The sequence below is a fragment of the Rhinoderma darwinii genome, chromosome 1, assembly GCF_050947455.1.
Source record: "Rhinoderma darwinii isolate aRhiDar2 chromosome 1, aRhiDar2.hap1, whole genome shotgun sequence".
NCBI lineage: Eukaryota > Metazoa > Chordata > Amphibia > Anura > Rhinodermatidae > Rhinoderma > Rhinoderma darwinii.
Window position 1 is genome coordinate 279592474 of NC_134687.1, and position 26509 is coordinate 279618982.

The following is a 26509-nucleotide window of genomic DNA, read 5'->3' on the forward strand; positions in this document are numbered from 1 at the left end:
TCTCTGATAGTCACACCAAGTTTTAACTTCACCAAACAGCTAAACCCTTTCCTTCTGCCATTTTTCGGATTTTCACTTGTTTTTTCCTCCCCCACCTTCCAAAAGCCATAACTTTTTAGCGATACAGCCGTATGAGGGCTTGTTTTTTTCATCACACCATTTATTGTAACATATAATGTAAAAAATCTTTGTGGGGTGGAATGGTAAAAAACAAAAAAGCGATTAGCTGTTGCCCAAGACAATATGCCTGATCCTTTATTTTCCTGACATCTGCTGTCGGGAGAAAATCGGATGGCCCCGACACACATTGTATCAGTGGGTTCGGCACCATTAGGCTGGATTCACTCACCGCAATTTGTAGCTTTTTTTAATTTATTTTTTATATTTTTTTTTATTTTAATTTTTTTTTAACGGCGCTCTGTGGTGCTTTTTTTGTGTGCGGCCAGATGTTACATTATAGTCTATAGTAACATTTTAAATGCACTAGCAGCAAAATTTTGCTTTGTAGCATTTTGTGGACAGTGGAGCTTTTTTCCCCAAAATGCAGCATTCTCTGGGTATGGCATTTTTCCTATAGGTCTCCAAAAAAGAAAAACCAGGGGGAAAAAAAAAAAAAAAAGAAAATGATACCACATTAAAAAAAACTTCATTAATAACGCATGTTACCTTTTAAGAACGCCAGCGTTTTTTGGAAGCGTTTTTTGATGGTCTTAATTGAAACCTTAAAGGGGTAATCAAGGGGGATTTTGTTATTTTACTAATAGGTTTATCTCTGAAAAATACTGCACTTACTAAGGCCCCATGCACACAACGGTAAAATCGCCCGTAATTACGAGCCCATTCATTTCTATGGCCGACGGACACCTTCCCGTATGTCTATGGGAGGGTGTCCGTGCCGTAGAAACCTGCCGAAAAAATAAGGGCGTCCTATTTTTTTTTTTTAATTTCACGGGCCGTGCTCCTATAGTTTATGGGCATGGCCGGTCCATGCTCCTATTATAATTACAGGCACAGTCGTGTGCATGGGGCCTAAAAAGTTTTATAAAACTTGCCCCATCGCGCCGATGGAGACGTCAGTCACGTGGCACAGGAAGTTCTGTAGTTTCTTTCTGTGTGGAGTCGCAGCCCCACCAGACTAAGTCCCGCCTTCTCTTGTAGGTGTCGGCTTGTCGCCGATCATGTGACAGCAAGGGACTGAACAAAGACTGCCAGCCTCTAGTGGTCATGCGATGATGTCCCTACACCAACATGTGGGTGTGGCTTAGCAGTATAACCAAGTACAGCTGGCGGTCAGGTCTGCATACCCAATCGCTGCGTTCCCCAGGAGAGCATGCAGAGTCTTAAAGGCAAAGAATGAAGCAGTGCGGTGGAAAACGGAGGCTGCCGGGACTTGGACTTTCAGCGTGTGATGAAAGACTCTGTCCCGCCTCATAGAAGGAAGTTGAGCAGCAGTGTGGGCACCCAAATGGCTTAGGTAAGAAATAAAATTGTCACAATTTTTTAATTTAAAAGCAACGGGACGAAGTAGAATTAAGTTTCATTGCGTTTTAGATGGTCTTTTTTTTCGTTGGATAATCCCTTTAAAGTGTTTATAGACATTCAGTACACAAATATTTTAATCACACAAAAAGTTACCTGTCAGTATAAAATCCCTATGTAGTTCTCTTTCCATAGAAATAAACACTAGTAGCAAAAACTGGGTGATAAGTTTACGTCATTATATATACACTATATGGTCGCCAAGGAAACACTAAAGTTACTGTATAGACTTTGCTTAGATTACTCAAACTTAGGCTTCCCACACACGAGCGTGTTCAGACCTTGATACACACTGAATGTCGGCAGTATTTCCCAGACCGAACACAGTGCAGGGAGGAATACTACTAACAACATAGTTATGTACGATGCCGAGTCCTTGCCTTGCTGCAGAAAAACGGTCCCGTGCTGGAGACCTGATTACAGAAAATTACTGCAGCATTTCCGTTAAAACTAGCAGACATTCTATTGAAGAAAAACCGCACCATTTCCTGCATTTTTTTTTGCTGCAGAAAATGGTGAGGGTTTTGCGGTGTATTCTTCAGTGTTGGGAGATGGTGACATCTCCTCTGAAAAACGCAGCAATCCAGTCCACTTTCCGCAGCAGGAATGAACATGCTGAAATGTGAAAATTCAAACCACAGGTCAATCTCTGCTCGGAAAGGTTATGCAGCGTGTGGATGAGATTTGTTAAATCTCACCCACTTTGAAGCTACTGTATTCTGCTGCGTGTTTTCTGTCCGCAATTCCAGACGGAAAACACGCAATTCCGATGCGGGTGGACAAGCCCTTAGGGCGTGTTCACAGTCACCCTATCTTTCAAGGGTTCTCCTTGTCGTTGGGGGGGGGGGGGGGGACGACTCATGAATGGCAAACGGAAACCATAACTTCCATTTACATTACCATTAACTTCAGTTGGTTTCCATTTCGCAAGGTTCCACTTTTTTCCGCGAAAAAAACCTGAAACCTTATGGAAAGTTAACAAAGTTAACACTTTTTGCATTTGCAACAGAAGCATTAGGCCATTTGCAACACACGAGCATGTTCGGTCCGTAAAGGACGAAACGTATTTCGGCCGCAAGTCCCGGGCCGGACACACTGCAGGGAGCCGGGCTCCTAGCATCATAGTGATGTACGACGCTAGGAGTGGAACTACTGTCGCGTACTGAAAACATGATTACAGTATGGGACAGTTGTCCTGCAGCGAGGCAGGGACTCCTAGCATCATACATAACTATGACAGAGGTCCTCTTTTACTGTCCCCATTGGGGCTCACAATCTAAATTCCCGTATGTTTTCGGGGTGTGGGAAGAAACCAGAGTACCTGGAGGAAACCCATCCAAACACAGGGAGAACATACAAACGCCATGCAGTCCTTGTTGTCCTTGGTTGGATTTGAACCCAGGACACCAGCGCTGCAAGGAACAGTGCTAACCACTGAGCCACCGTGCTGCCCTATGTCCTTGATATGGTACGGGCTGGATTGTTCTGGAAACCCAATGTAAAATGTCAGTAAGGCCAAGAATGAAGAACCTGCGAGCTTCTATTGGCGAATACAGGTCATCGGGCGGGATATGGAGGAAGGTCCTGGATGTGGAAGCCAGTGGTAAAATGATAACTCTGTAAAGGTTTTTCATATTCAAGTAATTCTGACTATCACATTTTGTACTTCATATTAGTGGTAAAAATAGGCCGAAACATTTTTTTTAAAATTAAAAACACAAGTTAAAAAAAAAAAAAAAAGCCTTTTCATATTCGAAGTATAATATTTCACAAACATGTATATACTGTACAAATGTGTTTAGAAATCTATATTTCCATATCTTTGTTTTGACAGCAATGTTTTTTTTTTTTAACAAAATGACATTTTACAATTTGAGAATTATAAAGTAGACATCTTTTTTCAAGCACCAATCAAGGTTTGCAGAGGCTCAGCGGATCGAGAACATAAGAAACCACCCAAAAAAACACTTATTTCAAAGACTAAAACCGTTCGAGATTTTTAACAGGGGGTAAAGTAAGAATTTTCAACGCACAGTTATTTTTTGCCGGAATTAAGGCAAAAAGCGTAAAAATTCACATTTAGATTTTTTTCACAAATGCGTCATTTATAGCACATTTTTCATATCCAGTACATCAAACTGAGGAAATGCAACCCAACATTTATGGTGCTGCTTCTACCGTTCTCAAAAATACTCCCACTTAGGACGTAATGCAATTCATTGCCGGGTAACATGGTGGGGCCCAAAATGACAGGAGGTTCAGGACATAGTTTTAGCTTGAATTACTTATAGGCCCCACTCCTTGTTGACAAAGGTTTTGAGCTGGCTGAAGGATTTAACAACCCCAAGTGACCCCATTTTGAAAGCTACACCCCCTAAGGTATTCATCTAGGGGAGTAGTGATGAGCTTACAGGAACTAATGCAAAGAACATATAAAAAAAATTTGGTTTTTTTTTCATAAATGCATCATTTATAAGACATATTTTTCGTACACAGTACATGAAACTGAGGAAATGAACCCCAACATATATCGTACTACTGTTTTCAAAAACAACCCCACTTAGGAAGTAATCCATTGCCTAGCAACATGGTGGGACCCAAAATGAAAGGAACCCCGGATGGGCTTCAGGACAATAATTCAAGCTAAAATTATTTATAAGCCCCACTCCTCGCCTGTAAGGAATTTTAGCTGGCAGAACCATGTAACAACCTCAGTAATGATCCCATTTTGAAAACTACTAATCCCTAAGGCCTCATGCACACGACCGAAACGGTGTGCACGGCCGTGATTTTCGGCTCAGACAGCCGCAGAATCACCCGCGGGCCGCCCACAAATCGCAGGGCGTGCACATGGGCGTTTGCATTCATTTATATGAGCCTGGACCACAAAACACGGCCGTAATAAGACATGTCCTATCTTTCTGCGGTCCAGGCTCCTGGGCAATGCACGGACCGTTGAGACCACGGTCGTGTGCATGGGCCCATAGAAGTTAATGAGACCGCAATTCACCCGTAGCCGCAAAAACACTGTCGTGTGCATTGGGCTTAACTTATTCATTTAGGGGTGTAATGAGATTTTTTTACAATTTTTTTTTTTTTTGGCAGGGGGTCTTTTTTGAATGCTATTTATCTAGGTAGAGAGTTTTTTGTTTTTTTTGGCCCCATGCACACGACAATAAAAATTCTCCGTAATAGCAGACCGCAATACGGTCCCCAATTACGGGCCCACTCGGTTATATTTGCCGGACACCTTTCCGTATCGCTACGGATACGTGCCATAGAAGTGTACCGCAAAAGATAGGACATGTCCGATCGTTTGCTTCTTACGGGCCATGCTCCCTATGTATGGGAGCACGGGTCGAAATTGCAGGCAGCTGTCCGTGGCTGGCCGTGCCCGTAATCGCAGCTTGTAATTACGGGCACGGCCGTGTGGGGCCTTTGAGTTCCTTGTAATCCAATTTATATGTGGGTAAACATTCTCTGATGAGAGCACTGGCTTCTCTGGGCAGGTGTCACATTGGTAACTACTTTCACGTCATTCCTAGAACATACGCGACAGCTCTTTTTTTGGGGTGGGGGGGGGGGGTCAGCTTTTTTTGTCAGTAGGGGGCGCGTCGGATGGAAAATGTTGTCCTGGGACAGTACTGATGGCTTTTCTTGATGAGGGAAACCCCTACCCCTCCCGTGGGCTTGGTCTCCAAATTAAAGATTTTAGTAGCTTTTTCTTGATAATATAGGATCCCTGCTTCCCCACTTTTTTAAAAATGACAAATTATATACAGTGGATATAAAAAGTCTACACACCCCAGTCAGTCATGTTACAGAATCAGTACAAGATTTTTCATTTCGGAACTATATTCACCTTTAAAACATGACCCATAATCGGTAATTGAAAAAAAATAAAAATCTTTTACGGTGGAAAAATAAACAAAAAGTATGTGGTTGCATAAATCTGCACACCCTTTAACCCCTTAATGACCAGCCTATTTTAGACCTTAATGACCAAGCCATTTTTTACATTTTTCCATCGTCACATTCCAAGAGCTATAACGTTTTTATTTTTGCGTCGACATAGCTGTATAAGGTCTTGTTTTTTGCGGGACAAGTTATATTTTTAAACAGCACCATTTTGAGGTACATATTATTTATTGATTAACTCTTATTAACTTTTTGGGGGGGGGGGGGGGAATAGAAAAAAAAACCTGAAATTTCGCCTCTCTTTTTCGGGTCTTAAAGGAACAGTGTCATCACAAATTATTTTTTTATATGTTAAAGATGTTAGTGCTTTATTAAAAACGTTTATATTCATTTGTGTGTTTGTGTTTTACTTTTTCTTATTTTTACACTTTTTCTTCCCTATGGGGGCTGCCATTTTTTGTTCCATTTCTGTGTGTGTCGATTAACGACACACACAGACATGGAATACGGCAGCCACAGTCCCATAGGGACTGCGAACGGCTCCCGTCCCATTGACTGCAGTGTACGGCGTCTGTGTGGGAACTGCGCATGCGCCGCTCCCACACAGTCCTATTCGAAATTGGCGCCGTCCGGCGCCATTTTCCTGTGGACCGGAAGTCGCGGCCGGACAGTAATATTACTACTTCCGGTCGCGGCTTCCGGATTTGTGCACTTGCACCAGCGGCAGCAAACGGAGCGGACGGGCCGGAGGGAGCCGCGGCGGCAGGAGCAGGTAAGAGATTTCAATGTATGTTCGTGTTTGTGTGTGTTTACTACTGTATGTAAACCTACTACACTGTGGGTTAGCTCAAAAAATGGCGACACACAGTGTAGGAGGTTACATCGTTCAAACCCCTCGTTTATCCCGGCACTAGCCAGGATAAAGGAGGGGGGGATGCTGAGAGCTCACTAGAGCGAGGGCTTTTAACCCAATGTTGCAATGCTGCAATTTTGGGAACAGCGCCATCTAGTGACCAAAAATGGGTAGTATTATAAATTAGAAATAATTTATAATATTACCTGGACTCGTGCAAAAAAATAAAAAAAATTTGAACAGTGTTTAATCACCCACACACTAAATGTTTAATTTTTTAAAAAAAAAACATGTTTTTCTGGCAACACATTCCCTTTAAATCTACGCCGTTTACAGTGTGATATAAATAACACAATAACTTTATTCAGTGGGTTGTTACGATTGCAACGATACCAAATTTGTATAGTTTTTGTATGTTTTACTACTTTTACACAGAAAAAACGCTTTTTTTTCAAAATTATTTGTTTTTGTGTCTCCATATTTGAAGAGCCATAACTTTTTTATTGTTCCGCCGATGCAATTGTATGAGGGCTTTTTTTTGCGGGAAGACTTGTCATTTTAATTGGTACCATTTTGGACTAGATGCGACTTTTTGATCACTATTTATCACATTTTTTTTTAAGTCAGGATTCACAGAAAACAGCAATTTTCCCATAGTTTTTTATAAAAATGTTTACGGCGTTGACTGTAAACATTTTTGTGCCAATGTTAAATAATGTAATAGATTTATAGTGGGAGTTGTTACGAACGCGGCGATACCAAATATGCGTAACTTTTTTACTCTATTTTGTTTTTTTAATAGTAAAGCATTTTGTAGGGGAAAAAGTGGGTTTTTCATTTCTTTTTTTAATTAACTTTATTAAACTTTTTTTAAACTTTTTTACTAGTCCCACTAGGGGACTTTAATATGAGATTCTCCTATCGCTATTATAATACACTGCAATACTTTTGTATCTGTAGGTCATGCCTCCGGCATGATCTAGCAGGCGTTCGCTCCAGGCAGACCTGGGGGCCTTTATTATGCCCCCGGCTGCTATTGGAGACACAGACACTCGGCTATCGTATCGCCGGGTGTCGGTGGGAGAGAGGGAGCACCCTCCCTCTCTTCAAAACCACTCAGATGCGGTGCACGCTATTGAGAACCGCATCTGAGGGGTTAAACGGGTGAGATCGATACGAATATCGATCTCACACGGCAGAGCAGGGACGCCTCTGGCAGTTGAGAGCAGGGAGATTTGACGGCTCCCTGCTCTGTTTACTTATCCTGATGCAGTGCCGTAAAAAGGCATATGCATCAGAATAAGGCCCGTTAGTGGCCGCCGTTAAAAGGCATATTGGCGGTCACTAACGGGTTAACTAACACTTTGTTGAATTACCCCTTGACTTTATGGCAGCGTTCAGTCTTTTTGGGTAGAAGTCTATTAGCATGGCATATCTTATATTGGCAATGGTTTCCCACTCAACCTTGCAAAAGCCTCCAAATCTGTCAGATTGCGAGGGCATCTCCTGTGTACAGTCCTCTTCAGGTCACCCCACAGACGTTAAATGGGAACGGCCATTCCAAAACGTGGATCATCTTCTGGTGAAGCAGTTCTTTTGTTGATTTGGAGGTATGCTTTGGGTCGTTGTCGTGCTGAAAGGTGAAATTCCTCTTTATCTTCAAGCTTTTTAGCAGAAGCCTGCAGGTTTTGTGCCAATGTTGACTGATATTTGAAACTGTTCATAATTCCCTCCACCTTAACTTTAGCCCCAGTTCCAGCTGCAGAAAAACAGCCCAAAGCATAATGCTGCCTCCACCATGCTTCACTGTGTGTACAGTGCTCTTCTGGTGATGTGCAGTGTTGGCTTTGCGACCAACGTACCTTTTGTAATTATGGCCAAAAAGTTCAACCTGGGTCTCGTCAGACCAGAACACGTTTTCCCACATGCTTTTGGGAGACTTCATGCAGGTTTTTGCAAAACAAAGCCGAGCTTGGATGATTTTCTTTGTTAGAAAAGCAGTCTGTCTTTCCACCCTACCCCACAGCCCAAACATATGAAGAAAACAGGAGATTGTTGTCACATGCACTACGCAGCCAGAAAGTCCTGCAGCTCCTTTATGGTTACTGTAGGCCACGTGGTAGCCTCCCGAACCAATTTTCTTGTTTTTTCATCAACTTTTGAGGGACATCCAGTTCTTGGTAATGTCACTGTTGTGCCAAATGTAATCCACTTCTTGATGACCATCTTCACTGTGTTCCATGGTAGATCTAATGCCTTGGAAATTATTTGGTATCCTTCTCCTGACTGATGCCTTTCAACAAATCGGATCCCTTTTATGTGTTGTAAGCGCTTTAGCCATCACATGTAACAAAGAAAATGTCAGGAAAATCCTAATAGAACAGCTGAACTTTATATAAGGTTACTCAGAATCACTTTAACCAGTTCAGGACTGGGCTTTTTTGCACCTTCAGGGCCAGACACCGTTTAGCCATTTTTAGCACGTGTTCGTTAAATGGCTCTAACTTTTTTATTTGTTGAGCTAACGACGTGATTTTTGCGACGTTTTATTCCGTAGACAATGCAGGTTTCTTTTTTTTATCGTTTTTATACACACCTTTTTTGCTATTTTAGCATTTTTATTCATATAGTTTGAAAACAGTAAAAAAAATAAGCTTTTTTAAGTTTCAGCTATTTTTTTTTTGGTAATAACAGTTTTACCCAAAAATAGACCTTTTATTTGTAATAGTCATTGTTTACCGTAAATTTTAATATATTACATGTCTATATTAGGGTAATTGGGTCAGCGCTAGCGTTACAATGATTGGTGGGGGGGGGACCTTTTTTTTTTGGGGTGGGTATTTTATGTGTATTATTATTAATTTTTTTTTGCACTTCTTTACTATTTTTTTTTATTACCATGGTCTGTCCCTCAAAAGGTCAAAAAAAAAAACCTTTGGGGAACTTTATATATTTTTTTTCTTTCTTTTACACCATGTTTTTCCACTGTAACTGGAGCTGCACAGCAGTCCCAGTTACAGGGGATATCAGTCATCTCATAGTGACGATTGTCACTAACTGGGCTGTGCTGGGTCTAGTAAGACCCAGCAGCAGTCTGTCAGAAACGGCACCCGGCGATCATGTGACCAGTCACATGATCACCGGGAGGAATAGAGAGAGCGCCGCCGCTGCTGCTGTCTCTATTCCTATACACAGCATTCATTGAGCGCTGTGTAAAAAGACATCGGAGAAGACAGAAGCAGCTTCTATCCTCTCCTCAGGGTCCCCGGCAGTCAGTGACAGACGGAGACCCGACATTCAGCTGCCCGATCGCGCGGGCAGCAAGTTTAAACCCGAGCCGTAAAAAGTCTATGGCTAGGGTTTTAAGGACCCTGACCGCTGGCCGTAAAAATACAGCCAGCGGTCGGAAACCAGTTAAATAATGGCAGATGTGTACGGACTACTATGTAACATGATTTTGAATGTGATTGGCTAATTCTGAGCACAACCACATCTCCAATAATAAGAGGGTGTTCACACTTAAGCAACCACATTACTTTAGGTTTTTAATTTTATTTTTCCCCTCTAACTGATTTCAGTTTGTTTTTACAATGGAATTGTACAGATTATGGGTCACATTAAAGGTAGAAAAAGCTTAGAAATGGTTCATCTTGTAACATGACAAAAACCTGCCATTTTAACCCGTTGCGTACCTGCTCCGCGATAGTACGGCACATGCCGCTCATTGAAACGGACCTGCGCAGTACTATTGCGGAGCAGGAATAAACGGTCACTATGTGAAATCACAGTGATAACACAGCGACGGCAACTGTCATTGACAGCTAACCATCTCTGTTACCAGCCTGGGGACCAATCAGCAGGCCCCCATGCCGGCTATTGCTGTGATTGGTCAGTCTTCAGAGACTGACCAATCACAGCCGCCTGTGACGTCGTCTACAGGAGAGAGCTCCTGTCACTTTCTCGGATCTCCTCATTTCTGTGAGATCCGTGAGGAGATCAGAGAAAATAATATTTTTTTTCTTAACCTTTTCCCGCAAATGGGCGTATAGTAACACCCTGAGGATGAAGCGGGCACAGGAGCTGTGCGCGCTCCATCTTCATCGGGTGTCGGCTGGAATATACAGCTGACATCTCACGTTTATCTCTGGTTAACCCCTTAATTGCTGCTGTCAATAGCGACAGCGGCATTTAAGTGATTGACACAGAGGGAGGGGGCTCCCTCTGTACCCCGTTGCCCCCCCCCCCCCGGCAAAAAAACGCAGCGTTCTGATGGTTGCAATGGCAACCAGGAAGCCTGGCAACGGCTTCCCGGTTGCCAGGTACGGGAGCCTATTAGGTCCTGCCCAAGGCAGGATGTAATAGGCTCAACGGTCAGTTGTAAAATGACAGTTACAATACACTGCACTACACAAGTACATACATATGTAGTGCAGTGTATTGTACAGGGGATCAGAAGATCAGATCTTCCAGTACCCTAGTATGCGTAAAAAAAAAAAGTTTTAGATAAAATAAGTTTTACGTAATAAAAACAATAATCACCCCGTTTCCCTGATCAAGCCCTTTATAATTAGAGAAAAAAAAGAGACATAATAGGTATCGCTGTGTTCGTATCGGCCTGACCTAAAAAAAAATATCATTATTTATCCCGCACGGTGAACACCGTAAAAAAAAAAAAAAAAAACAAACGGCAGAATTTCCTTTTTTGGTCACGTTGTTTCCAAAAAAATGGAATAAAAAGTGATCAAAAAGTCGCACGTACCCAAACACGGTACCAATAAAAACTACAGTGTCACGCAAAAAACAAGCCCTCACACGACTCCATCGACAAAAAAAAAAAAAAAAGTTATGGGTCTCAGGATATGGTGACACTAAAACATTATTTTATTTATAAAAAAGTGTTTTTATTGTGTAAAAGTAGTAAAACATAAAAAAAATCTATATAAATTTGGTATTGCCATAATCGTATCGAACCGCAGAATAAAAGTAAACATGTTGTTTATACCGCACAGAACGCCGTTAAATTATAAAAAAAAAAAAAACAGCGAGAGAATCTGTTTTTTGGTCTCCTCACCTCACAAAAAATGTAATAAAAACTGATCTAATTATCACATGTTCCCCAAAATGATACTAATAAAAAACTACAGCTCGTCCCATGAAAATCAAGCACTCACACAGCTCGCCAACGGAAAAATAAAAAAAGTTATGACTCTCGGAACGCAATAATGCAAAACAACGGCCCAAACTAATTTATATGTGCAGCAGTTCTTCACCTAAAATCCCACGTCATCATTTGCAGCCCCCACTGGTAGACCCTGTAAATGTAGCGGAAACTGACATTTTGGTGTCTGTGCTACATATGGGGCTAGTGAATTAGTCAAAGATTAGGCAATGCTGGAGTGCGGATATTTTGTACAATACCACAGACATCCTTTAGAAGAGTGACTCCTGCACCCAAAAATCCGGCCTGTGCATAAAGGATTGGTTCAAAGCGTACGTCACTATCCATGGATAATTTTATTATTCATTTACCCCATTAAAACATCATCCTATGACCCGATGCCCTCCGCCCAGCTTACATCTACCCCGATGCCCTCCGCCCAGCTTACATCTACCCCGATGCCCTCCGCCCAGCTTACATCTACCACGATGCACTCCGCCCAGCTTACATCTACCCCCACATTATAAACTGAAACACCAGTAAAACACTAAACAAAACTACCACCAAGCAAAATCTGCGCTCCAAAAGCCAAATGGCGCTCCTTCTGGGCCTGACAGTGTGCCCAAATAGCCGTTTATGACCACATATGGGGTATTACCATACTCTGGAGAAGCGCTTAACAATTTATGGGGTGTATGTCTCCAGTGGTACAAGCTGGGCACAAAACATTGGGTACTGAAATAGCATATCTGTGGAAAATGGCAATTTTCAATCTGAAACATCCACTGTGCACTAATTTCTGCAAAACCTTTAGGGTCAAAATGCTCACTACACTACTAGATGAATTCCTTGAGGGGTCTAGTTTCCTAAATAGGTAACTTCTCGGGAGTTTTCACTGAACTGGTACCTCAGCGCAATGCAACATGGCGTCAAAAACAAATTTTGTAAAATCTACAAATAGCAGCTTATAACCACATATGGAGTATTTCCCTACTCAGGAGAAATTGTGTAACATTTTGGGGTGTTTTGTCTCCTGTATTCCTTGTGGAAATGAAAAATTATGAGCTAAATCTACAGGTTATTGGAAAAAAAATATTTTTTCATTTTCACGGCCCAATTCTAATAAAATATATAAAACAGCTCAACAGGGCTCAAAATGCTCACTACACCTCTAATTTAATTATTTCAGGGGTATAGTCTCCAAATTGGGATCACACCTGGGGAATTTCTACTATACTGGTACTTCAGAGACTCTGCAAATGCGACATGGCCCCCAGAAACCAATTCAGCAAAATCTGTGCTGCAAAATCCAAGTGGTGCTCCGTCCCTTCTGAGCCCTGCCGTGGGTCCAAACAGCAGTTTATTACCACATATGGGGTATTACCGTAATCAGGAGAAATTGATTTACAAATGTTGCGGTGCTTTTTCTCCTTTATTCCTTATAAAAATTAGAAAAATCCTTTTTTTCCCAAAAAAAAGGGGTCTCTTTTCATCATCACAGACTAACTCCAATAAATATAGCAAAATACCTGTGGGGTGAAAATGCTAACTATAGACACACCCCAAAATGCACACCTAGATAAATTCCCTGAGGGGTGTAGTTTAAAAAAATGGGGTCACTTTTGGTGGTTTCCACTGTTTTGGCACCACAAGACCTCTTCAAACCTGACAAGGTGCCTAAGATATATTCTAAAAAAAGGAGGCCCCAAAATCCACGAGGTGCTCCTTTGCTTCGGAGGCCTGTGTTTCAGTCCATTAGCAGACTAGGGCCACATGTGGGATATTTCTAAAAACTACAGAACCTGGGCAATAAATATTGAGATGCGTTTCTCAGGTAAAACCTTCTGTGGTACTGATTTTTTTTTTTATTACATATGAATTTTGTAAAGAAAAAAAAACTGAAATTTGAAAATTTCAGCTCTATATTCCTTCAATTCCGGTAAAACGCCTAAAGGCTTGAAACACTTTCTGAATGCTGTTTTGAATACTTTGAGGGGTGCAGTTTTCAAAATGGGGTGTTTTATGGTGGTTTCTAATATATAGGGCCCTCAAAACCACTTCAGAACTGAACTCGTCCCTGAAAAAAAATAGCTTTTTGATATTTTCTTTAAAATATGAGAAATTGCTGCTAAAGTTCTAAGCCTTGTAACGTCCTAGAAAAATAAAAAGGTGTTCAAAAAACGATGCAAACAAAGTAGACATATGGGAAATGTTAATTAGTAACTATTTTGTGTGGTATTACTATCTGTTTTACAAGCAGATACATTTAAAATTGGAAAAATCATGATTTCTTCAAAATTTTCGTGTTTTTCACAAATCAGCAATGAATTTATCGACCAAATTTTTTCACTAACATAAAGTACAATATGTCACGAGAAAACTATCTCAGAATCAATTGGATAGGTAAAAGCATTCCTCAGTTATTACCACATAAAGTGACACGTCAGATTTGAAAAAATGGGTCTGGTCCTCAAGGCCAAATTGAGCTTGGTCCTCAAGGGGTTAACAGGGGTGTGTAGACCGGTTATAGCCACTGTAGGGACACTTGAATGAGGTGAACTGCAAGTTTTTTTTATACCGTATCCGGGATACCCAAACAGCATTGTAGGGCTGCAGCACCTTGTCTGCAAGGTCCACCTTACCCTTACATTTATTGCAGTCCTGTATACAAACAGGCTTACGGACAGTACTACTTGTCCAGTGTACAGGAATGGGGCTGCCGTTGTCTGGGTGAATGGATGTGATCATGAGGACATATCTGGTCACGAAACTTGACAAGCAGCAAGTCCTCATTACAAAGTCTCCAGATTTCCCAAGCTTTTAATTTATTGTTGACCAGGGACTTTGGTAGGCCTTTATGATGCAGTGTATGGTGCCATAGGCCACAGTTTGTTTTTTGAGACAGGCATCTGAAGAGGGGTACACTACAATAAAAACTAATATATAAATGGTACCCCTTATCCAAAAGAGGGTGCAAAAGGTCCCATACAATTTTTCTACTAATTGTTGAGTTAAGGGGGCATTCTGGAGGGACAATTTGGGTGCCTTTCCCTTTATACACTGAATTTTGTAGTGTGGCCCGAGGCACACACAATTTATAATTTTTTAACCCGAAACAGGCCCTCTTACTTGGCAAATATTGTAGGAGTTGAAGCCGGCCCTGGAAAAAAGGACCACAAACTCATCCTAGGCAATATTGTTTTCAGAGGTATATGTCTGCACAAGCTTACTATTTAAAGTATTTAAAAGTGGCCTAATTTTAAAAAGCCTGTCATGGCTAGAGTCACCGCAAGGTGGGCAAAGATTGCCACAGAAATGAAGGAAGCGCAGTATCGTTTCAAAATTCTGCCTGGTCATTACTGCCCTATACATAGGGGTATTGTACAGGACTGCAGATCTCCAGTAGCACCTAATCGTGGGTTTCTTCACCACACTCATGTTCAAAAGCAGGCCCCAAAATAAATTTCAAAAGGAGTAATCCCTCTGAGAAAATGAGAAAAAAAAAAAGTGCCCTCCTCCCTAAACCTCTTGATGCGGATTTAGATGCTCGTCGCGGAAACAAAATTCTGGAACACACAAGGCGTATGACACCATGGGCACCCAATCGGGGTCAATGGCACGAGTGCACGGCAGAGATCACGCTGTGCGGTCACAAACACTTACATTAACTTTACCAAAGTGTCTAGAGAGTTAATAGACATTGCCTCCAGCCAGGATGCGATGTCTATTCACACTCCCGACACTTGGGTAAAGTTTCTGTGGGATGTAATCACAGCACAATCTCACGAGATCATGCTGTGCTGTCATTTTCGCTGTCACACAATTTCTAAAAACCTCTCTGCTAAAATAAAAGGGTATGTTCACACGTAAACACCGCAGATTATCCACCAACGGATTTCATTGCGGAAAATCCGTTTTGGGGTTAGGTTAGAGAAATGACAAATCTGTAGATAACTTTCCACAAAACAGGACTAAGGTTGACAAATAGAGGAGTGTGGAAGAGACTTAAAAATTAGGAAAGGCGTCTCACATGAATTTTATGGCATATTTATTCTGTATTTCACAATAACCAGAAATAGCTCATTAGAGGTAGGCAATCCTTTGATTAGCTCTCAATGGGGTAAGTGCTCAAATACACACTTTCCTATAGCAAAACTTCAGTGCAACAAGCAATACACCACACCCATTGATGCCACCAGTCCTTCAAACAAGGGACCCTCACCCTCTTACTTCCACTTGCCCTGAAACAGTATGTGCCCCTGGTTGTACATGTAGAAAATAAGACCGCACGGCACTCACCATTTGCAAAAGGTTTCTCTTTATTCCAAGATTGAGGCAGGCAACACAGGATTCAAAAGACCTTTGGTCTTTTGAATCCCGTGTTGCCTGCCTCAATCTTGGAATAAAGAGAAACCTTTTCAAATGGCGAGTGCCGTGCGGTCTTATTTTCTACATGTTGTCATTTACTGAAACTAACTTCAACATGCACTGAGCACCGCCAGACAAAGGCTTTCGAACTACAGGTCCCAGCAAGCTGAAGCACAGAGTCTGTGACATTGCAAGCTAAGGCAGTGCCAACCATTTTTCATTTCTACATGTTGCACACACACACACTTGTTGCCCGTTTAACACTAGCTAATTGTTTAGAATGCTCCGATGCATACGGTGTGAGAGAGCACGCCACGATTCTATACAATCCGACAGGAAAAACCTCTGTATGCCTTCGTAGAAAGATAGAGGCATACAGAAGCACAGTAGAAGACTCCTGAAACTATGGCAGCCCAATCCAAAATGGAGCCGTAATACAGCCATACGTATGAACCTGGAAAAGTCTAGTGTATCTGACCCAGAAAATGCAAAGAAATATGGCTGAATATTCACACCAGATCATATGCGGATCTTCAGCCAGATTGAAGACTTCAGAAAGCAGTGAACTGAAAATAATAATAATCTCACCTCTCCGGACTCTTGCATAGCAACACACCCGTACTGCATCAGCTGGTCTCTGTACAGCTTGCCTTCTGTGAAGACATTTCATCACACGTGACAGCTACGGCCTATGATTGGCTGCAGCGGTCACATGTTATGAAACGTCATTACAGGAGGCTGCCTGTGTCCAGACTACCCAGAATAGCAGAGAAGCATTTCCAATGGAGAACCATGAGAGGGAAGACTTTAAAAAAAAGAAAATTCCAGAAACTTAGTGCGTAAACACAGCAATTTCCGCAACAATGCCATTTGTGGTGGAATTTTCCTACTTCCCCATTGATCTCAATGGGAAATATCTGCAGCGAATCGCAACATAAATTGACTTTTAGAATACACGGATTTAAAATCTGCACTGCAGCTTAAATTTATGACTATCTTCTTTGAGGTTTTTTTCCCGCAATGCAGGGATGAGATTTCTTCAAATCTCATTCACTTTGCTGCTACAGTAATACGCTGCAGATCTTTGTTCTACAAATTCGGATGGAAAATCTTCAGCGTATTCGCTACGTGTGAACATACACTTATACACCGTCAAGTCAGATTATCATGACCACCTCCTACCTCTTTAGACTCCGGCAGGGCATAGCCCATGAAGTAAGTGAAGTGTAGTGGGCATATGAGGTGTGTGATAGGCTGTCTCAACACTTATCACTCGTTGCTGCCATGGGTAAAAGGGGCGATCAGAGTTGCAAATAGGATGATTATTGCCTTTTGGGCCAAGGGTTGCAGTATTTCTCAAACAGCGCAGTTTGTGAACGGTTCACGTGCTGTTGTATTGAAAGTGCATCGTGAGTGAACAAATGGCACCATTGGTAATAACAGATGGAACCGTGGAAACTGCGGAGCACCACGTGCCCTGGCCCCCTAATTCGCCAGACTTAAATCCTATTGAGCATCTGTGGGACCACCTCTATTGTCTTGTTCGCTCTATGGATCCTCCCCCACGCACCCTCCAGAAGACGTGGGAGGCACTGCAGTCAGCATGGCTCCAGATACCAGAGACAACCTATCAGCACCTTATTGAGTCACTCCCAGCCTGTCTAGCTACTGTCCGTGCTGTCACGGCAGTTACTCTGGATGTTAATGTGACTTGACTGTGTATTTGCATCGTGATCTTTACAACAGTGAGTTTGTTGAAACAGTGAATCTTTACTATTTACATAAAACTGAGAAACCATTTATGCCTTGATCCACAGTGCACATATATAAGTATTTTCCTCGGTTTACGATTCAGCACTAGTTTGGTCTTTAACCCATTAATACTGCAAGTATTTTTTTTTTTTTAGTAAAGAGGCTCTGTCACCACATTACAAGTGGCCTTTCTTGTACATAATGTGATCGGCGCTGTAATGTAGATTACAGCAGAGTTTTTTTATTAAGAAAAGGATAATTTTTGACAGCGTTATGATCTATATTAGCTTTATGCTAATGAGTTTCTTAATGGACACTGGGCGTGTTTTACTTTTTGGCCAAGTGGGCATTGTGGAGAGAAGTGTATGACGCTGACCAATCAGTGACTAATCAGCATCATACACTTCTCTCCATTCATTTACACTGCACATAGCGATATAGCGATATCGCTATGTGCAGCCACATACACACACTATAACGTTACTGCAGTGTCCTGACGGCAGAAGTCATCTCTGTCTAAGTGTCATACTGTCAAAGTGTCCTGGCAGTTATACATGGCAGTTGCACAGGGTCAGTGACAGGTAAGCTGCATTACCAAACCAGACAAACTAGCCCACGCTCTCAATATTAGATTTCTAACTATCTGTAAACAAACATGTTTGCCACCGCTCTCATCATTATAGCTGCTCTTGGTTTTCAATCCTATCGCCCATTTAAGACTTGCCCAAAAACAGTCTACATCAGTCCCTCTCTCCTGGCCTCGCCCATGTACAGCTCCCATTCACTATTCACTTTCCTCAGTCAACTTAACCCATCTCATCCCACTGCCCAACATAAAAAACGCTCTCATAAATCACAGAACCATCTGCTGTCTCTCTCCATTCTCCTGCTATTAGCTGCAGGGGACATCTCTCCCAACCCTGGCCCTCCCTTTTCTTCTGCCAAGCTCAACCACTTACCTGCCACACATAGAAACCCTGCAAATCTTCTTGCCATTCCTTGTATGTCTTCTCCTGTCTCTTTTAACTGTGCTCTCTGGAACTCTCGCTCCGTGTGCAACAAACTCCCCTTTATTCATGACTTATTCCTTTCTAACTCTCTCAACCTTCTGGCTCTTACAGAAACATGGCTACACCTGTCTGACACTGCTTCCCCTGCTGCTCTATCTTATGGTGGTCTCCAGTTCTCTCATGCCTCCAGACCTGAGAACAGGCAGTGTGGAGGAGTAGGTATACTTCTTTCCCCACACTGCACTTTCCAGGTCATTCCCCCGGTCCCCTCACTCACATTTCCCTCTTTTGAAGTCCACACCCTCAGACTCTTTCACCCTTTTCCCCTCCGAGTGGCAGTTGTCTACCGCCCACCGGGCTCACCCCGCCAATTCCTGGATCATTTTGCTGCCTGGCTTCCACAATTTCTATCCTCTGAAACACCCACTCTCATCATGGGTGACTTCAACATCCCCATTGATAACCCAATCTCCTCATCTGCCTCCCAGTTTCTATCTTTAACCTCGTCCCTCGGTCTGTCACAACTTACTAACTCTCCTACACATGAGGAGGGGCATTCACTTGACCTGGTCTTCTTCCGGCTCTGCTCAGTTTCTGACTTTATTAACTCTCCTCTCCCGCTTTCTGACCACAATCTTCTCTGCTTTACTATCAAATATTCTCTGCCTCCTCAGGTCATCCCTACGTATCAGACATACAGAAATCTACATGTCATTAACACTGTGAAACTCATAGACCGTCTACAGTCCTCATTGTCCCCTATCTCTTCCCTCTCCTGTCCCAATCTGGCTGCCAAACTTTATAATAACACTCTCAAAAATGCATTGGATGAAGCAGCCCCCCCTACACTCCGAACCACCCGACAAAGACGACGACAACCCTGGCACACGCCTCAATCCCGCTTTCTTCACCGGTGCTTGAGATGTGCCGAACGACTGTGGAGAAAATCGCATTTGGATGCAGATTTCCTCCATTACAAATTTATGCTCAAAACTTACAACTCTGCCCTTCACCGCGCCAAACAAGTCTACTTCACTTCTCTCATCTCCACACTATCTAATAATCCAAAACGCCTCTTTGATACTTTTCACTCCCTCCTTAGTCCTAAAGTGCAGACGCCAATCACAGATCTCAGTGCTGAAGACCTGGCCAATTATTTTAAAGTTAAAATTGACAACATCCGGCATGATATTATCTCCCAGTCCCCTAGTAACATCGATCCCCTTCCCCCCCGCACTCCCTCTTATTCACTCTCAGCATTTGACCCAATAACTGAAGAAGAAGTCTCGAGGCTCCTCTCTTCTTCTCGTCCTACTACCTGCCCTAGTGATCCTGTCCCCTCACACCTCCTCCAGTCCCTCTCCCCAGCTGTCACTAGTCACCTCACTAAAATATTTAACCTCTCTCTTTCCTCTGGTATCTTTCCCTCCGCTTTTAAACATGCCATTATAAACCCATTATTGAAAAAACCAACACTTGACCCATCCAGCGCTGCCAACTACCGACCAGTCTCTAATCTGCCCTTCATCTCTAAACTCCTGGAACGCTTGGTCTACTCTCGCCTTATCCGCTATCTCTCTGCTAACTCCATTCTTGACCCCTTACAATCTGGTTTCCGCACTCTACACTCCACAGAAACTGCCCTTACTAAAGTCTCAAATGATCTCTTGGCGGCTAAATCGGACGGTAAATCCTCTCTCCTGATTCTTTTGGATCTCTCTGCAGCCTTTGACACTGTAGACCACAAACTCCTACTTAACATGCTCCACTCTATTGGCCTCAAGGACGCGGCTCTCTCTTGGTTTTCCTCCTATCTCTCTGACCGCTCGTTCAGTGTGTCATTTGCTGGTTCCACCTCTTCTCCTCTTCCCCTTGATATCGGGGTTCCTCAGGGATCAGTCCTAGGTCCGCTCCTCTTTTCTCTCTACACAGCTCCTATTGGACAAACCATCAGCAGATTTGGCTTCCAGTACCATCTCTACGCTGATGACACCCAATTATATACCTCTTCCCGTGACATCACCCCTGCTCTAATACAGAACACCAGTGATTGTCTGTCCGCTGTCTCTAACATCATGTCCTCTCTCTATCTGAAACTGAATCTTTCTAAAACTGAGCTCCTTGTGTTCCCACCATCTACTAACCTCCCTAAACCTGATGTCTCCATCTCTGTGTGTGGCACTATCATCACTCCTAAGCAGCACGCCCGCTGTCTCGGGGTTATTTTTGACTCAGATCTTTCCTTTACTCCTCACATACAATCACTTTCACGCTCCTGTCATTTTCACCTCAAAAACATCTCCAGAATGCGCTCTTTTCTTACGGAGGAAACTGCCAAAACTCTCATTGTTGCTCTGATTCACTCTCGTCTTGACTACTGTAACTCATTACTAGTCGGTCTTCCACTCACTAAACTCTCCCCTCTCCAATCTATCCTCAATGCAGCAGCCAGGCTCATCTTTATGACCAACCGCTACACCAACGCCTCTAATCTGTGCCAGTTACTGCACTGGTTGCCCATCCCCTTCCGAATAAAATTCAAACTTATTACTCTCACCCACAAAGCTCTCCACAGTGCTGCACCTCCTTACATCTCCTCCCTCATCTCTGTCTACCACCCTACTCGGGCTCTACGTTCTGCCAACGACCTTAGATTAAAATCCTCCATAATCCGAACCTCCCACTACCGTCTCCAGGATTTCTCTCGTGCTGCACCCGTCCTCTGGAATGTGCTACCCCAGACAATCAGATTAATTCCCATTATCCACAGTTTTAAACGTGCCCTGAAAACACATCTATTTAGACAGGCCTATAACATTCCCTAATCTGACTCCTTTCCATGGCCCTCCATTTAGATTAGTCATCAGAATAAGATTCCCTCACACTCCTTCTCTTCATGTCCGTCATACACGGATAGTGGCTGGTGACCGGCTCATGCAGCTTTATGTTACCACCGCATGTGTATAAAAATGGCCGGACCATTGTACAGAACAAACACTGTTACACTTTGTGTCTCCCTTATGTCCTCATAGATTGTAAGCTCTTGCGAGCAGGGTCCTCACTCCCCAGGTTTGAATTGTAAATGAACTTTGTCACTATGTAATGTCTGATATTGTCTGTACAATGTTCCCTCTAAATTGTAAAGTGCTGCGTAATATGTTGGCGCTATATAAATAAAGATTATTATTATTATTATTACCTCCAGCCAGGACGTGATGTGTATTCAGAATCCTAACACTTCTGTAGCGTCTCTGTGAGTTGGCTGGAAGTGAGGTCTATTCATGGTCAGGACACTTGATTAACATTAATGTGTATGTATGTGGCTGCACATCGTGTTCTAGTAAGAACACGATGCTGCAGTGTAAATTAATGGGGAGTAGTGTGTGACGCTGATTGGTCAGCGTCATACACTTCTCTCCACAACGCCCACTTGGTCAGAAAGTAAAACACGCCCAGTTAGTCATTGAGAAACTCATTAGCATAAAGCTAAAATAAGTCATAACTCCGTCAAAAATGATCGTTTATCTAAATAAAAAACACTTATCTACATTAGAACGCCAATCACATTATGTACAAGATAGGCCACTTATAATGTGGTGACAGAGCCTCTTTAAGCGGGTTTTCCCCATCAAGGACATTTATGGCATATCCACAGGATATGTCATAAGTGTCAGATAGATGCGGGTCCCACCCCTGGGACATGCAACTATCCATAGAATAGGGCCCCCTAAACCCTGTCCTACTGCTTTGTGTTGCAGCTGAAGGGTGTGATTTCTGACCATGAAGAAATCAGCGTCGCTCAGCTCCCATAGTAGTGAATGGCAGTTACGAAAACAGCGTAGCTCGCATGCTATGCTGCTTACGTAACCATCATTCAGTTCTATAGGACTTACGGAAACCGCGTAGCTCAGTGAGCCACGCTATTTTCTTCTTCATGGTCAAGAGTCAGCCAGAGCACAGAACAGTAGAACAGGGTTTAGGGGGCCCCCGTTCTAGAGATAGGTGCAGGTCTCAGAGGTGAGGCCGGCATAAGACATATCCTGTGGTTATGCCATAAACGTCCCTGATGGGAAAACACCTTTAATGACTAGACAAACAATTTTTGTAATAGATGAAGCTTTATAGTTCAGCCATATAGATATATATATCCATTTTTTGTCAACCATTTAGTCTTTATTCACACTAAAGTATTTCACGTCAATGTGCCGTCCATTTAAATAACTCACAGCACGCGGACCAATGCAATTCAAAGGGGCTATTCACACATCCGTGTTTTGTGGATCAGACTCGCCCGTTGAAGTCTATTGGTTAAACAAAATTCAATAGGGCTATTTACACATCCGTGTTATTTCACGGTGCGGGTTTCCATCGCAAGAAACTTACCGCATGTCCTATTCTGGTCTGTTTTTGTGAACACGACTCGTATATTGAGGTCAATTAAGCATGAAAATAACAGACAACACACAGATGACATCCATATTTCACGTCCAGTTGCTAAGGAAATCGAAAATGATGACTAGAAACACTGATGAGACATTTTATTCACACAAATTATGTAAGATGTTACTGCCAGTAGGCGTCTCCTCTTCTATAATCTGCTGTCCACCCCGTTTTCAAGCAAAATTAGTCCCTAGTTACAAACCCACAGCAGAAAGTGTGTATGTGTGGTCTCTTCACTGCCTGCCAATTCAAGTCTATGGAGAGGGGAGACCAGAAGGATGGAGTAGAGAAAAAGATATAGGCTGCTGGTAAGATTTCTATGTCACCCCAGTGCTGGATTCTCAGCTACACTTTATTGCTGTATGAAGTTCCCCATGTTGCGGTAGTGTGTATGCATGTGTATATATATTTTAGATAGGAGATAAGAGAGCAGGATTCTCCTCTTCTCGAAGTGTATAGAAGACATTATAACCGTTAAGCTCCCCCACTAGCACAGAGAAACTCAGAATTAGCGATTGAGCCAGGCAGAGGGTAAAACGGATCCAAGAAAAATGCATAATACAAGTCATAATAGTCAGAAACAGTGTTATTCCTCATGTACACACGACAGCTTATTCTGAAGTGTCAGGTACACGTTTAACTAAATAGCTCCCTGTAACTGGAGCAGTCAAAGCAGCCCAAGTTACAGGGGAAAACAGTCCTGACCATGTGACAGCTGCTACATTCAGGGTTCTGCGTAAAGTCACATGACCGTTGTCGCAGCAATCACATGATTGCTCGGATCCAGAGTTAACAGCACTGCCGCTTCCTCGATTGCATACATAGCGCTCTGCGGCTGTACCGCTATTCTGCAAAGCCATTTTTTTTTTTAATGATGCTGTAGAATTAAGCCCCATTGAGTGTGCTTGGTCATTAAGGGGTTAAAAAAAGAGGCAACAAAAACAAACCAAATCTGCCCTAACAGAACAAGATTTTTGACTCCGAAACCTTAACCAATAACATTTGCGCCACGACAACCATAACGTTGCCGGTCCTTAACGCTTCAATAATCTCTAAATTGTTGCAGAAATGCCTATAGCCAAACTAAAAGAATAACTTTACGTCTGGAAAACTGCACCGTATATAGCAGACGTTTTGAGAAAACGGAGCACAAATTTGACATTTCTATTACGGCTTAAGTGTACCCTACACATCAAAGTGTTACAAATACTGGTTTTTGCAGCAGTTTCTGTCTGGCCCTTTAAAGCATTACCACACACAGGGCCTGTGGGAAGGTTGGGGAGAAGAAGGGGGAGCAACTGTTGCTGTCGAGCGGGTAAACACTCGGTTTTTTTCCCCCAGCCAATAGCAAGCCATGGCCTTATTAACCCTTCGCGAGCTGGAGGCGGGAATGGATAAAAATAGAGTTGGCTTCAAAGTCACTGACAGGAGACGTAGAAATGATGTCTGGAATGAGGCTGCAATTGAGAATAACCTACAAACCAAAATAACTATTAACATTCGAGTATCCAAAACTGCTTGACACTCAATACTATGTGGAACTCATTCTAGAAAATATCTTATAAAGCAATTATGGTCACTGGCCAACATTACAAGTGGACACAACATCCAGAACTTACCAAAATATGTATCCAGGAACTTCCATGAGTCATGAGGAGGCTGACACATGCATGTGATATCTAGAATTGTAATAATCTTCACCACATATACATTACACACATCATAACGAGAGAATTAGCAGCACCCAGGTCTAAACTCTCGTCACAACTCTCCCGATACTTCACAGCAGTTTACTGACAATCAAACAGGGCAAAGGTCAAGCAGATTACGGCCCCAGATAATTAAGAACATACCATTCTGAAAATAGGGGGTTCTGTTCAGAAAATGTTACAAATATTTACACTGGCTGATCACACGATGAATGCCAGGCTAGTACATGAGGAAAACGGTTTAACTAGAAATCCGTTGTATATCACGTCTACATAATAACAAACGTGTCCAGCCGAGGTACGGAGCTTAATCCCTATGTGGATGAAAGGAACAGCTATAAATACACACGTGTATACCCAGCAAGCGAACAAAGCTACGCAAATAAACCCGAACAACCAAGGCTGCCATTTCCATTGCGGCCTCCCCCACAATGATAATCCCCGAACTCACGTAGACAGGCAACGGCCACGGGTAGATGGAAGGCTCGGCTCCCACCGGCGACTTGAGCCTGAGTTCCAGCTTCTCGCCCATGTTCTGAGAGCATACTAATCCAAATCCGACAGCTATGTACAAAAATGGTGATTTCTACTACAGTTACTACTAAACACGCTCTCCCCGCCGGTCCAGGGTCTCACTACTCTTCACACTCGGTAGCTTCACAGCGCCATCTTGGACCCGGCGCCAAGCAACAATGAGCTGAAGGCCGGGCCAAACCACCGTGTACAGGGAGGGGGGGAGGTGGGGCGTTTAAGGTGTACGCCTAGAGATAGCGGACAAAATAATACAGCGGGGTGTCCTCATATGGCCCCTTAGCCTCAAATGAGAGGGTAATAGGCGGGAAGGGAAGAGTAGCCCAGGCTGACGAAGATAGAAAGGAGAGCCACAGCGCTCTGCCTGTGGATAAGCACATACACCCGGGAGCAGTTATGAACCCTATTCAGTGCTCTGGCATACGGGTCACCCCATCTGCTAGCGGCTTGTGGACTGCTCCAAGTCATTAAGTAGGGTGTATTCGACGCCTGTCTGTGTACAGAAAATTATGCGTCTTCCCCTAAGCGCGGGTAACGCTAATGTTTCACGTCTGGCTTTAGTGGATACTGTTTAGATACGTTTCTTTTCAAGGTATAAACAACAGACCCCATGACAATGCCATCCAATGCAGCTAGTCACACATCCGTGATTTTTCACTGAGTGCGTGTCTGTTGAACAAAACTTGCTGCATGTACTGTTTTTGTCTGTGTTTGCGGATCAAACGCGCCTATTGAAGTCAATGGTTGCGTGAAAAACACGGATGAAATCCGTGTGCTGTGTGTTTCTCAAACACCAGTTGCCAGCGAAATATGGGGGGAAAAAATGAAAACCAGAAATCACTTGCAGACCAGCGTGAAGAAGTTGGAGGCTGATTGTACTATCCAGACAGATTGCCATTGATGTGGGAAAACTCATAACCTTGGTACAGGAGAGGCCAGAGTTATGGGATACCAGGGTGGATGCGTACCATGATCGCATCAAGAAAGATGCATGATAGGAGGCCGTAGTAAAAGGCATGATTGCAGCAGTGGTCCGGTGCGAGGCCTGCCGAAAAATGAAAAATTGGTAAGTGCAACCATAGTAGTGCCCCTAGCTTTACAATATTTTATATAGGTGCCTCCTTTATACATTACTGTCATGTTCCGCAGGTTTTTCTGTATAATAGACCCTCACCCATCAGACAACTCTATATATATATATATATATATATATATATAAACAGTGGATGAT

At 42.9% G+C, this 26509-nt stretch overlaps 1 protein-coding gene across 1 annotated transcript in view; it reads right to left on the reverse strand.

The window, feature by feature from the left end:
- Positions 1-25696, reverse strand: part of DOT1L (DOT1 like histone lysine methyltransferase) — a 218476-nt gene extending 192780 nt beyond the window's left edge. The window contains exon 1 of the mRNA XM_075864436.1: positions 25199-25696. Within this exon, the coding sequence (XP_075720551.1) occupies positions 25199-25279 (81 nt within the window). The 5' untranslated portion in view covers positions 25280-25696. The remainder of the gene's footprint in view (positions 1-25198) is intronic.
- Positions 25697-26509: the final 813 nt, after the last annotated feature.